We start from the raw sequence: 14512 nt of genomic DNA on the forward strand, positions 1-14512 counted from the left end.
CATGGAGGAAGACCATGAAGCTCTTTGTCCAGCAGCTTTTGACTCCTTTAGCCACTGGCGAGTGTCTGCTGTGGCGTTAGTGGAGACCTTCGAAGAGAGGGTCCCAAGGGACCGCTTCTGCAAGAGAGAAGCTGGAGGAGGCTGTTGCTTCTCCGACTGGGGGGAGGTGACTGATGTCCTGTGTGTTTGGGGGGGGGGGGGGGGGCCTTGCTCCCGAAGTAGGTACTTTGGCGCAACGGAAGGAGATTTTCCCTCTACCACCAAGAGGGCGGACATATTCTGGAGGCCCGGAGGGGCCACTGTTTGTGGCACAGAGTGTGGTATGACGTACCTGTGATGGGGATGGTAATGTAGCTACAGCATATGTGGACGTCAACCGAATGCGGTGTAATCATTCAAATTTACGTTTATCCTCTTGGTCAACTGGTCCAGGGTACTCCATAATGTTCCGCTCCTTTTGGAGTACTGTGCAGTCTGGCAAGCAGGGGACTACTGCTCTCAGCAGTTGATACAAGTGGGAGGAGGCGCACAGGGAGTGTCTGGATGCAGTAGATGTCTGCAGTCTCGGCACGTGGCATTGGAAGTACAGTGGGAAGACGTGCCCGAATTTCCAGCACTTAAGGCACCACACAGAGGGAGGGACATATGGTTCAACGTCACAGTGGTAAACTATCACCTTGGCCTTTTCAGGCAATGAATCACCCTCAAAGGCCACGATGAAGGGACCGGTAGCAACCCTGTTGTCTTTGGGTCTCCTGTAAACACGTCAGATGAAATAAACACCCCACCATTCTAGATTGGCACGGAGCTCATAGTCAGACAGCAAGAGGAGGTCGCAATGGAAAATATTCGCCTGGACCATGTTGAGGCTTTCGTGGGGAGTGACAGAAACAGGAATATCACCCATCTAGTCACAAGTGAGTATCACTTGGGATTGGGCTGGAGATGCTGTCTGAATCAAGACTGCACCGCTTCTCATCTTGGACAGTGCTGTCGCTTCCCCAAACTTATCCTCATGATGTTCAACAAAAAACTGAGACTTTACAGGTAGAAACAAGTCCCTGTCCATTCTGCTACAGACTAAATACTGAGGCAAATATGGCTCTCTTCTTTCTACTTTTATGATACATCTTTTATATGAGTCATTAGGGTTCTTTTAGAGAATAAAATGCTGTACCAAAAGAAAGGGAAGTCATTTTACTGCAGGAATGATGTGTGACAACATACTAATAACTTTTAGCCACTACTGCTGATATCTGAATGAAACTGTCCAATTCACTAACTATAATTTTATCAATTGTCAGCAAACTATTATCTTACTGCTACATCTCAAATTAATCAGCATGAACGTGTGCATCATCCCCTACATTATTAGATTTTAGCTGGCATGAATTGTTATTTTGTACTCAAGCAAATTGTCTACAGTTACTTCAGAAAGTCCAGTATGAGTGTGTATAAAGACACAGCCTGAGACTGAAAGGGGATACAACTGTGACCACACAAGACACCAGACCTGTGCAGCAAACCTACCACCCATTTGTTTCACCTTAGGGTATTATTTGCATGTGAGCCCTCTGTGCAGTAGTTGTTCCTCGGACCGTCAATTTTTTTAGCGCAATTCCAAGAACATTTAACATACCAAATTTGAATTTCTTACATTTTAGCCTCAAGGGACCTTGACAAACCATCTGGACTCATCTGCAGATTGAGGATTGGTCGGGACTTTTAACTGCTTGTGTTATCCCCAGGTGTGACTTAAGGAATTATTTTGTGGAACAACAAACAGGACTTTTATTTAGCCTCCAACAGCTCAACATTAGCACTCAGGACGTAGGTACTTTTTAAAATTTTGTCTACACTGTGTGGGGCTCGCAAGTCCGTCTACAGACTTAAATATTTTTGTTTCAAGCAAATTTAGACCAGGACTCTGCTCGGTACTCAGTTCAGGCTCACAGTACACACCACTGAGTACTATTTATGAAACCATTCTAATAAACTTTCAATTCTCTTATTACAAACAGTTCATCTCAATTACAGCAATTTCAGTACTTCACTTGATCACTATCCTAACACTTCCAGAAAATTTATTTATGAAAGTAACAATGTAACCAACCTCTTTGAGAACTAAGAGCCATCAATAATGCAACTGCAATTTTCATTCAGTCAGTAATATCAGAGGTGACTTCAGACATTATTTTATTAACCCCGGGACGCACATAGTGCTCTAAAATCAGAACCAATAATGCTTAGCACAAATAAAAAGTACACAGCCACAGCGGCAGTTTTTTTTAAGGAGGATTATCACAACAATGTTAAAAAAAATAGTTTCTTGTGTCATGGCTATGACTGTGTGCATTCTTGTTTCAAAATCTAAACAACGACTTAAAAATTTCACACTGTAATAAAATTAATAAGGCATGAATTATTTTTTCATAGAATTCTTTAAAAACCTTGGAATATTTTTGCAGCATTATGAACCAAAACATCTTTCAGACAAGTAATGCAAGGTTGAAACACAATTTTAAATTGCATTCTTTCTCATAAAAAATGTTTTTTAAATGCATAGCCATTCAAAAGGAGTTGCTGGTTCTCATGTTTCAAAAAGAAACAAGTTTCAGAACTGTTTCAACAACACTTCTGGAAGTTTATTCATCACTAAAAAACCACAGACTACTTTCTTGTTTACTTTACTGAATGGACTACTTACTATGACTGTAATAAGGCAACTGAAGAGGAGCCTCACTGCACTCATGTCTTCATTTAAGAGAAGAAAATGTGCGGTCTACAAAATTATTACTGATATCACCAGACGAACACTTCATATCAAAGTGGGTACTGTGTTGTCAGATATGCATATACTAGGGCTTTCGTAGAAGTACCTGACCTAACAAAGAACACACAAAAATGTTGGGAAAAACATTTATTTCTCTACATACTCCCTTTTGGCTCGATACACTTTTCCCTGCAATGTTCAATAGCTTTGATAGCGTGATCATGCTGAGAACCATCAAGTTCCACAAAATAGCCTTCAACTGCAGTCTTCACCTCTTTTCTTGGCAAATCTATTGTCACCAAGCTATTTCTTCAAGTTTGGAAATAGAAAATAATCAGTGAGCTAAAATCAGTGAATGGGATCCATGAGGAAGCAATTCCAAAGTTAACTCATTGATTTTGGCCATGGTGATAATGGATTTGTGAACTGGTACAATGTCTTGATTAAATAAAACTTTATTTTTAGCAAAGTCTGTGTTTTTGCTTGAGTTCACCCTGCAGTAATTTGTGTAATACTCACCATGGATAGCTTTTCCTTTCTGAAGGTAATCAATGAAAATTATCCCGTGTGAATAGATAGAAGAAAAAGAAACTGACAGATGGAATTGTCTTTGCCTTCTTTGGAACCAATTCTCCCCTTTCAATCTACTGTTTCTACCTTCGTCTCAGGTGTGAAGTGATGGACCCTTGTTTCACCATGGTTATGAATTGATGCAAAAACTTGGGTTTATTGCAGTGAAAAATCCTCATGAAGCTGATTTTGTTCCACTGTGTCACATGGCACCCATCTTGTGCACAGCTTCCTCATGATGAAATTTTCAGTCAGTATGCGGTGTACGACACACTTTCACGGGACTGATGACCTCAGCTGTTAAGTCCCATAGTGCTCAGAGCCATTTGAACCAACTCTCCTTCAAATCCTTATGATGCCTGCTAGCTTGCGCACTTTCAGTGGATCTCGCCAAAAACCATTTTATGGATTTTCTTCATAATTTCTGGCATATTCACCTCATTTGGTCACACCAGGGCAGGTTGTACGGGCTCACTTAAACTCTGCCACCCAATATTTTACTTTAGTAAATGAAGGAGCACACTCACGCAGAGAAAAATCTAGCTCAGCTTTAACATTAGCTGGACTAAGACTTTTTAAATGAATGTACTGTATGACATAATAATGACCAGTTTGATTCACATTCACTAATTTGCTGAGAGCGTCCACTGTTGATGGTTGCCAAACAAATACTATACAACGTAAAATCGTCAAACTTCAAATTTAAGCTTTATAAAGGTTGTACTTTCCATCACAGTAATTTGTTTAATACAAGAACCACTATCTATATGTCAGGTCGGCTCCCTGGGACAGTCCTCGTATTCACAGAAAAGAAAAAAAAAGAAAAAAAAAAACCACACAAACACAAGCTTTTTAAATGGAATTAACTGGAATGGTATCTCACATTACACTCTGTCTAGGTGGAAATATCACTAGCTATATTGTGTGAAATTACTGAATAATTCAAATTCTAGAAATTTTTATTCGATGCAAAAGAGGAACATTTATTTGCCAGTAGTCAAAACCTAAAGAACTGGAGAAGGGCAAGAAGCAAAAACCAACCTCCTGCTCTCGCAATTATGATTAGAACTTTCAGCAGGTTTATTTATTTAATCGTGTCTGAGCTACATCTGTAATTAATTAATACGCTATATATACTAAATTACAAATACAAGTAAATGATAGTTATTCATTCATGTATACATTCATGATCTTCCCATATTGTAAGTCGTCATTATTGTCTAAAGCAAGGCTCATATCTCTCTCCAGTGTTCGGCACACTTCACTGCAGCGTCGTTGGCCAACCACAGGTCTTGAAAAGTGCATGGGGCCAGTAAAGATGGACAGGTCAGCAGGTGTGTCATGGTTTGTTTTCCTCCACATTGGCAGGGCTCTTCTTCGGCGTATCCCCACTTGATCAGGTTATCCTGTGATCTTCCCATTTGACATCTAAGTCTATTTAGGCTCTTCCAGACTCTCCATTCCAATTGTGATCCAGCAGGAAGTTTTTCTTTAATGTTCCAACTTTTCAGACTGTCTTTATCCAATTTCTGTTTCCACATTGATTCTCTAGTTGTAGACTAACTTTCGGTTAGTGGGCGTTCAACTTTTATGAAGTCTTTCCTAGATTTAAGTCTTGCCTCCGCTGGCTGATGTGCGTACAGGGGATGTCTTCTATCTTCGCACTGCCTGCCTCGTTCGGCCATCACCAACGTTTGCCGTCTGCTCTGTGGGGGGGCTATTCCAGAACACATATAAAGGAGATCGCGGTTTGTAGGCTTCAGGCATCCCGTGATTAATCGACATGAGGCATTTAGTGCTCCGTCTAGCTTCTGAGCATGTGTCAATCTTCTCCAGACGGGGCATGCATATTCAGCTGGAGCAAAGCACAATGACAGGGATGATGCACGTAGAATTTCAGGGTTTGCTCCCCAGTGTGAGTTGGTAAGTTTACGGATTATGCCGTTCCGTGTGTTGACTTTCGCTCTAGTTTTCTCTACATGTTTCTTGTAAGACAATGTTCGATCTAACGTGACTCCAAGATAAACTGGGTTTGGGCAGTGTTGAAGTTTAACTGAGTTCCAGTCCAATTGTAATTCCCTGTTTGCTTCCTTGTTGTTTAGATGAAATAAACAAGTCTGCGTCTTTGCTAGATTAGGTCGAAGTTGGTTCCCGTTGTAATATTCAGTTAGTTCTTCTAAGGCATCTGTTAGGTTTCTCTCAATCTGTTTGATTAATCTAGATTGGCATGCAATGGCTACATCATCAGCATAGATAAAGCTTCTTGTCGTCGGTCCAACTGGTTGGTCATTTGTATACAGATTAAAAAGTAGGGGGGACAAAACACTACCTTGTGAGAGCCCGTTCTTCTGGTTCCTCCAGCGACTTCCTTGTTCTTGAAATTCCACATAGTATCTTCTGTTGGAGATCAGTGATCTCACAACTTCAGTAAGGTGGTAATTTCCCGTCATTTTGAAAATTTTTCCCAGGAGGATTTTGTGGTTTATCGTATCGTAAGCTGCTGATAAGTCGACAAACACCACGCCAGTTTTTTCTCCCTTCTCAAAACTGTCCTCTATGTATTGTGTTAGGCAGAGGACCTGGCCAGTGCAAGATTTACCTGGTCTGAATCCTGCTTGTTGTGGAATGATTTGCCTTTCTAGTTGTGGTGCTATTTTATTCAAGATAAGATGTTCATATAGCTTGAAAGGGCAGCACAGCAGCGATATTGGACGATAGTTCTTAGCATCATCTCTTGGTTTACCTGGCTTTGGGATAGCTACTATCTTGGCCTTCAACCATAGCTTAGGTATCGTCTTGTTTGACCAGCAGAGATTATAGAGTTCTAAAAGTCATTCCTTAGCTATGGGAAACGAGGTGAAACGAGGAGACAGAAAATGTGAAGTAAGAACAGAAGAAAGTCTGGGACACAATGAATCTAATGAAGTACAGGAAAACACTAACAACAGGACAAAATAGCCAATAGAAAGACTCGTTAATTTTAATGATGTTAAATTTATAGAAGAATTTCAGCAACACTGGAATTTTTCAGAGTGCCTTTATAATAGGATTGACCTCTCAATGATTGAATTGTGTGTCCTCTTTCCCTGGTAGGATTGCAGAGGCATTTAAGGACATACAACCAGCTGATTCCCAGGGCCTATCTAGCCAAACAAATTTACCTTACTATATAAGTAATAAGATGTTCAGTTGCTGTACGAAAGGACATGCGATTTCACATCCTGAATTAGGAAAACATAGAACATGCATTACAGGACTACATTTTCTTCCATCTACCTTCTGCTCTGTCTTACTACCCTCTATTTTTAACATTCACTTTAAGCAAATATTTGAAAGGTAAAGCCCTAGAGTAAACTTGTGTAAAATGATTTTTAAGGTGTACCTTACAGCCCATTCCAGAACTTTCCAATCCAAAATTGGTACGCACTCCCCACGTGGTCTTTTACTCTGCTGCCATAGGTAATATTATTAATAATTTCAGTCTAAACCTGGATCAGATAAGCAATAATGTACAGAAATTTTGATTTACTCAGCATTACTGTAAATAATGAATTAATGATTATACATTTTTTACCTTGTTCTTTTTTCTTCTTCTTCAATGGCTCAGCAAACTGGTCATCTAACTGCCGTTTTTTCTTAGGTTTTATTGGCACTTCTTCAGAATGCACTCCTGTGACAATATTTACATTGTTATCTAATCCATTTACATCTTTATCTTTCTTAGACTTCTTTTTCTTTCTGTTTTGTCCTTCATCATCATCTTCCTCCAGAGGCTGATCATTGAACTGACTATTTTCAATTTCTTTTAGTTCAGCTTCATACTTCTCCCTCTTCTTTTTCTCTTTTTTCTGCTTTTTTGTTAATGTCACATCTTCCTGTTTTCCTTCAAGTTCTTGTGTTTCACCACCTTCTACCACTTCAGTTCCAGTCTCCTTTTTATCCTCTTTCGTTTTCCTTTTTGGCGTAATTTGAGATTCTTCATTGACTTCTATAGGGATGGATTCATTTTGTTTTACTGGAGCTTGAAAATTCCCACTTGCATGACTCTCAATATCATCCATAATTTCACTTCTATTTTCTTTTTTATTCTTTTTCTTCTTTGCTTTCTCCTTTGGTGTAATTTCACTTGTAACTTCCATTGAAGTGTTTTCATTTAGTACTCCTGCAGCTTGTAAATTCCCATTTTCTTGGGTTTCACTACCATCCACAGTTTCTGTTTTGTTCTTTTTCTTCTTCTTTTTACTCTTTGTTGTATCTTCACATTCCTGATCAATGTCCATGGCAGTTCCATTTTGTTTCTCTGCTGCTTGTACACTCTCATCTGCATCTTTCTCAGTAATGTCTATAGCTTCATCTTTTGACTTTCTCTTCCTCTTCTTTGTTTTATCCTTTGGTGTGGCTTCACATTCTTCAACTATTTCCACAGACAAGTCTCCATTTTGTTTGTGGGAATCCTTACCCACATCTGTAGTAGAATCTTCTTTCTTTGTCTCAACAACTTTGTCTGTAGTAGATGTTTCCACATTTTCTTTCACTCGTTTATGCTCCTTCTCCAATAAATCCCAAAGCTGGTCTAAATCATGTGGAGCGAGTTTGATGTGATTGCTTTTTAAGAAGTTCTGAAAAAAATAATAAATAATTTTGAAGAAATTTTGACCATCATTTTATAGTTTTGTATGGAGACATGAAAGAAAGTACACAAATAAGAAAAGTACACAAATAAGAAAACTACACAAATAAGAAAAATTTAGATAAAAATGTATTAGAAGCAAAAAATAAAGAAAATCTTATTAGTTTTTCTTAATTCTTGGGCATAATTAACACACATTTATAAAATGATCAACAGACATTTACTAAAAATCCTCCATGATAAAGACACTTCAGCTATCAAGATATTAGCAGTAAATTTTCAGAGTGTTCAGAATAAAGTTCTTGAATTTACTGCCCTCCAGGGAGCATGTGGCGCACAAATTATTCTCGGGACTGAGACTTGGCTGAACCCTGAGATTGAAAGTTCTGAAATATTTAGTGAGGGTTGGAACATGTATCAGAAAGACAGATTAGACACCGTAGGAGGTGGTGTCTTCACTGCAGTTGACAAAAATATTGTGTCTACTGAGGTCGAAGTAGAGTGTGATTGTAAAGTTATTTGGACACGTTTAACAGGGCTAGGGGAAATAAAGTTAATTGTGGGGTGTTATTACCGGCCACCAGGTTCCACCGTGGCAGTTCTAAAATCATTCAAAGGGAGTCCACATTCTGTATCGCAGAAGTACCCGGATCATGCTATATTAGTCGGAGGCAACTTCAACCTACCTAGTATAGACTGGGATGTCTAATGGATTCATTACAGGTGGTACAGACAAGCCGCCGTGTGAATTACTTTTGAACACATTATCCAAAAACTGTCTTGAGCAGCTAAATCGACAGCCAACGTGTAATGGAAATATTTTAGATCTCGTAGCCACAAACAGACCACACCTCATCGACGGTGTCAGTGTTGAGACAGGGATTAGTGATCATGATGGTATCATTACGACTATGGTTACTAAAGTTAAAAAGTCGGCCAAGAAGGCTACGAGAGTATTCTTACTAGAAAGAGCAAATAAGTAGCTGTTAGCATCCCACCTAGAAAATGAATCAACTTCATTTACTTCTGGTACGATGGACGTGGAAGAACTATGGGCAAATTTTAAACACATCGTAAATCATGCATTGGACAAGTATTTGCCGAAAAAGTGGGTTACGGATGGAAAAGACCCACCGCGGTTTCACAGTGCTATTCGGAGAATGCTCAGGAAGCAAAGGCAGTTGCACTCGCGGTGTAAGAAAGATCGGGAGAATGAGGACAGGCAAAAGTTAGTTAGAGATTCGTGCTGCTGTAAGAAAAGCAATGCGCAAAGCGTTCAACCACTACCACCGTCATACCTTAGCAAAAGATCTTGCTGAAAACCCAAGGAAATTCTGGTCTTACGTAAAATCGGTAAGCGGGTCGAAGGCTTCCATCCAGTCACTCACTGACCAGTCTGGCCTAGCAACGGAAGACAGCAAAGTGAAAGCCGAAATTTTAAATTTAATATTTGAGAAGTATTTCCCGCAGGAGGATCGTACAAACATACCGCCGTTTGAGTCTCGTATAGATTCCTGTATGGAGGACATAGTGATAAGACATCCCTGGGGTTTTGAAGGAGCTGAATGGGTTGAAAATAAATAAATCGCCAGGACCTGATGGGATTCCAATTCGGTTTTACGGAGAGTACTCTACTGCATTGGCGCCTTACTTAGCTTGCATTTATCGCTAATCTCTTGCCCAACGTAAAGTCCCGAGCGACTGGAAAAAAGTGCAGGTGACGCCTGTATATAAGAAGGGTAGAAGGACGGATCCTCAAAATTACAGACCAATATCCTTAACATCGGTTTGTTGCAGGATTCTCGAACATATTCTCAGTTCCTTGACACAGAGAAGTTGCTGTCCATGCATCATCACGGCTTTCGAAAGCATCTCTCCTGCGAAACGCAACTCGCGCTTTTTTCACATGATATTTTGCGAACCATGGATGAAGGGTATCAGACAGATGCCATGTTCTTTGACTTCCGGAAAGCGTTTGACTTGGTGCCCCACTGCAGACTCCTAACTAAGGTACGAGCATATGGGATTGGTTCCCTAGTATGTGAGTGGCTCAAAGACTTCTTAAGTAATAGAACCCAGTATGTTGTCCTTGATGGTGAGTATTCATCGGAGGTGAGGGTATCATCTGGAGTGCCCCAGGGAAGTGTGGTAGGTCCGCTGTTGTTTTCTATCTACATAAATGATAATTTGGATAGCGTGGATAGCAATGTGCGGCTGTTTGCTGATGATGCTGTGGTGTATGGGAAGGTGTCGTCATTGAGTGACTGTAGGAGGATACAAGATGACTTGGACAGGATTTGTGATTGGTGTGAAGAATGGCAGCTAATTCTAAATATAGATAAATGTAAATTAATGCAGATGAATAGGAAAAAGAATCCTGTAATGTTTGAATACTCCATTAGTGTAGCACTTGACACAGTCACGCCGATTAAATATTTGGGCGTAACATTGTGGAGCGATATTAAGTGGGACAAGCTTGTAATGGCAGTTGTGGGGAAGTCGGATAGTCGTCTTCGGTTCATTGGTAGAATTTTGGGAAGATGTGGTTCATCTGTAAAGGAGACCGCTTATAAAACAGTAATACAACCTATTCTTGAGTACTGCTCGAGCGTTTGGGATCCCTATCAGGTCGGATTGAGGGAGGACATAGAAGAAATTCAGAGGCGGGTTGCTAGATTTGTTACTGGTAGGTTTGATCATCACGCAAGTGTTACGGAAATGCTTCAGGAACTCGGGTGGGAGTCTCTAGAGGAAAGTGAATCGCTACTGAGGAAATTTAGAGAACCAGCATTTGAGGCCGACTGCAGTACAATTTTACTGCCGCCAACTTACATTTCACAGAAAGACCACAAAGTTAAGATAAGAGAGATTACGGCTCGTACAGAGGCATATAGGCAGTCATTTTTCCCTCATTCTGTTTGGGAGTGGAACAGGGAGAGAAGATGCTAGCTGTGGTACGAGGTACCCTCTGCCACGCACCGTATGGTGGATTGTGGGTTATGTATGTAGATGTAGAATATCGCTACATGTTGGTAATATAAGACTGAACAGCAACTTTCGTATATACACTAACAATGGTACTTCAACGAAACTCTGACAAAACACAATATCTCAACATAAAAGTTTCATTGTATTCATGTCAACTGAATATGCCCTTACAGCATAAATCATAAAACTGATTGTACAGCTGCAAATATGCTTATATTCAGCAGTTAAATTTCAACCCTTTTGCTGATCTTTCCAAGCTGGGGAAATGTTTGCAATATATTTCAAAAGTTCTTGAATAATAACTGTTTGGCTTATCTTATAAATAATTTATTTAATGACTGATTTCATAGCTCAGAAGCCTCTTCATCAGGTTAAATCTGTTAAGTTACAAAAGGCGTTGTTACAATTGTGGTTGAATTATAGTTAAAAATAAACAGCAAATAAACAGCGCAAATTACTTACATGGTGAATCATGACATTAAAGATGCAATGAGGACAGGACCATGCATTCTTGTTTATGAAAAAAAAAAAATGGCAAAATAAGCCAATCATCAGGTATGCAGAAAGTATGGGTCCCAAATTCCCCAGGTGTGCCTTTTTTTAAAATTAAGAACCATCAAGGAATATCCTTGCAAATTAATGCAACAAAAAACCAATAAAGGGATAGAACACCCTGTCAAAAATTTAAAAAATTTAACACGAATCCAAATGGATAACAATAAGTCCAACTTAACCAGTTAACCATTGGACACACAGACACCACCCATACAGAGTGCCTAAAAAGTACTGAAAATGTGGGAACTATCAACAAGAACCTAATTAGTAATAAAAACAGTATAAAGGTGACAATTGATAGGGAAATTTGTGTGAAAATGACATACTGTAAACACAGAAGATTGCTGTACATAGAGATGCAGGAGGGAAAGTGGCCAGCATGCCTCAATGATTTTGTACGTTTATATTCTGATAATGTTTTTTGCCAATGTTATTCTCATTATGTGCTTATTTAACATATGACAAACTGATTTTTTTTCCCCTGATATTTCTGTCACCTGTGACTGTTCTATTATGTTATTTGGGGCAGGAGCATAACATTTTTTATCAATGAATGTAACCATGCCATGCAAATTTCTATAGGTCACACTGCCCCACTGCACATGTGCAAAACCGATTTCCACCACTGACGCAGCCTACCACTCTGTCTATAGCTGACCACTTTACCACCAGCACTTCCATGCACTGCAGTCTGCTGTATTTATGGTACGTCATTTTCAAGCAAATTTCCACATCATTTACTGCCTTTATACTGTTTTTATTACTAAGTGGGTTCTTGTTGATATTTCCAGCAATTTCCTTACTTTTTAGGCCTCAGGGTGGATTATGCCCATGTATCCAATGGTTAATCTATTAGGTTTCGTCTACTGTTATCCATTTGGATTTTTAATTGGGTTTCTAGCCCATCAATGGTTTTTTACTGCATTAGTTTGGGAACACATTTCTTGACTGTTCTTACGGTTTATAGAACAATATTTTAAGCACGCTTGAGGAACCATGGATCCCTGCTTTCTGCTTAGCTAACAATCTGTTAATTGCCTCATTTATTCACAGACAAGGAATGACTGGTCCCGTCCATGTTGGAACTTCAATGTAATGATTCATCATGTAAGTAATTTGCTCTAAATCTCACTAGTGATTGTAATTATAATTCGAACACAATTGTAGTGAACGCTTTTTCTAATATAACCTGATAATGTGGCTCCTATGCTATGGAAGCGGTCAATACATAAATTATTTACAAGAGCAGCCAAACCGTTATTATTCAATATGTCTTCTTAAGGTTGCAGTAGTCCCTTGTACAAGACGGGGTGTATTTCAAGAGTTGCTATTGTTATTCTGTGAGCACATATTTTATAACACTGATTCATTTTCTGAGTACCAGGAAACAATTCTGCTAACATTCTCATGGAAAATTAATGCCATCTTTTCTCCACGTTTCTTCCTTACATTAATGTGAAGTGACAATGTCCAGAATACCATGCATAATCTTAAGGTAATCTATATGCACACATTAACATACCTACTATTATAAGAATTTTTCTATTTAATTCCTTTCTTCTTTACATCAAGAAAAACTTAACACTTGTCACAACTTCTGCAGATAACAAGCATGTATACCAGACGAACAAATTAGCAAACTATCCAGGAGACAGCATATTACTATTATATAACAAGAGCTCTAGCCTTGATCAACGGCCTAAATCTGACAGGTATTTTCTTTAGGTATTCCATATCCAAGTAAGCCACTCATCAGTTATTAGATCCCGCAGAGCTATCAAGCTGTGGTTGTGCTAACTAATGTGTTTCTTCACTTGCTGTTCCAAACAGTGTCAGATGCTTTCTACAGTATTAAGATCAGGTAGTTTAGCAGATCGATCAAGCAGCAATAATGTGCCTGAGTGTTCATCAAACAAGGATCCTATGCAATTAGAACTGCAAAGACTTGGGAAGAGGGGTGTGTTAATAATATGCCCATCGTGAAGATGTTTGTCACCGAGTATGTTGAAATAAATATGTTCATGGTAACCTGAATGAGTGGGTCCAGTTCGCTGCACAAAAAAAAAAAAAACATCCCTAAATAAATCACACAGCCACCTCCAGCCAGATCTACTCTTCACACACTGGGCCATAGGCACACTTGACAAGTTGCACAAACAAGGCAAAACTGCTATTTGTCAGACTATACTGCAGACCTTCAGCTGGCTACTATTCAGTTTGAGTTGTCCGGTCCATTGAAGAGTGTTGCTTTAAGTACTCAGCATGCAATTACCTTTTGCAAGGTACCAGACACCTAATGTCAACTGCTTTCAGTTCCTTTCATAAGGTTTGCTAAGAAACTGGAGGAGATGGATGCGCATTCCTGAGAGCAGCAACTACTGTCAGATTTGAACCCGAGTGTATCAGATAAAGTGCGAAGTTATCCTCTGATCCCCATTCAGTTAAGATTTCTTTACGACTGTTGTTGTTACACCTCGTTACATGGCTGCAAGTGCTACACCACTTCTCGTGGACACACTGGAAAGACTGGGTTGATACACCAACAAATGGGAAACTTCATCCACTGTGTGATCACAGACACATCAGAACACGAGAGATTCTTTCTGTTATCTCTCCTCGGCAATCGATCTTAAGGTGCGTTTACACTGCCATTTGTATCGGCACATGTATGAGATACATGTATATGCGACTTTGCGACATGTATCGCGACTTGTATGAGTTGACAAGTATCAACCTCATACATGTATGAGCGTGCGTTTACACTGGTTGATATGAATCACTGTGCGATAGCTTTCGACGACGATTTGGAAGATTTCACATTTTTATGTGTTGGTACACTTGCTCTTTTGGAAGATGATAGGAAGAAAAGGCGGAGGAAGCGTAGATGGTGGCAGAGAGAGTTTCTCGCGAATTAACGCTAAAGGATGGCGCATATTTTAGAAATTATGTTAGGATGAGTATGGAGGATTTCCGCGGTTTGTTATCACTTGTGGCTC

At 39.5% G+C, this 14512-nt stretch overlaps 1 protein-coding gene across 2 annotated transcripts in view; it reads right to left on the reverse strand.

The window, feature by feature from the left end:
• LOC126481246 (cell growth-regulating nucleolar protein) overlaps window positions 1-14512 on the reverse strand; it is a 72536-nt gene that overhangs the window by 17837 nt on the left and 40187 nt on the right. Inside the window, exons 4-5 of one of the 2 annotated variants that reach the window (XR_007587537.1) lie at window positions 6918-7962; window positions 6726-6831 (exon numbers count right to left, since the gene is read on the reverse strand). Coding sequence is in view for 1 of the 2 variants with exons in the window: in XM_050104861.1 (XP_049960818.1) it covers window positions 6918-7962 (1045 nt within the window). In the remaining variant the exon portion in view is untranslated. The remainder of the gene's footprint in view (window positions 1-6725; window positions 6832-6917; window positions 7963-14512) is intronic. The other variant, XM_050104861.1, reaches the window with a different exon arrangement.

Source organism: Schistocerca serialis, chromosome 5 (genome assembly GCF_023864345.2).
Source record: "Schistocerca serialis cubense isolate TAMUIC-IGC-003099 chromosome 5, iqSchSeri2.2, whole genome shotgun sequence".
NCBI lineage: Eukaryota > Metazoa > Arthropoda > Insecta > Orthoptera > Acrididae > Schistocerca > Schistocerca serialis.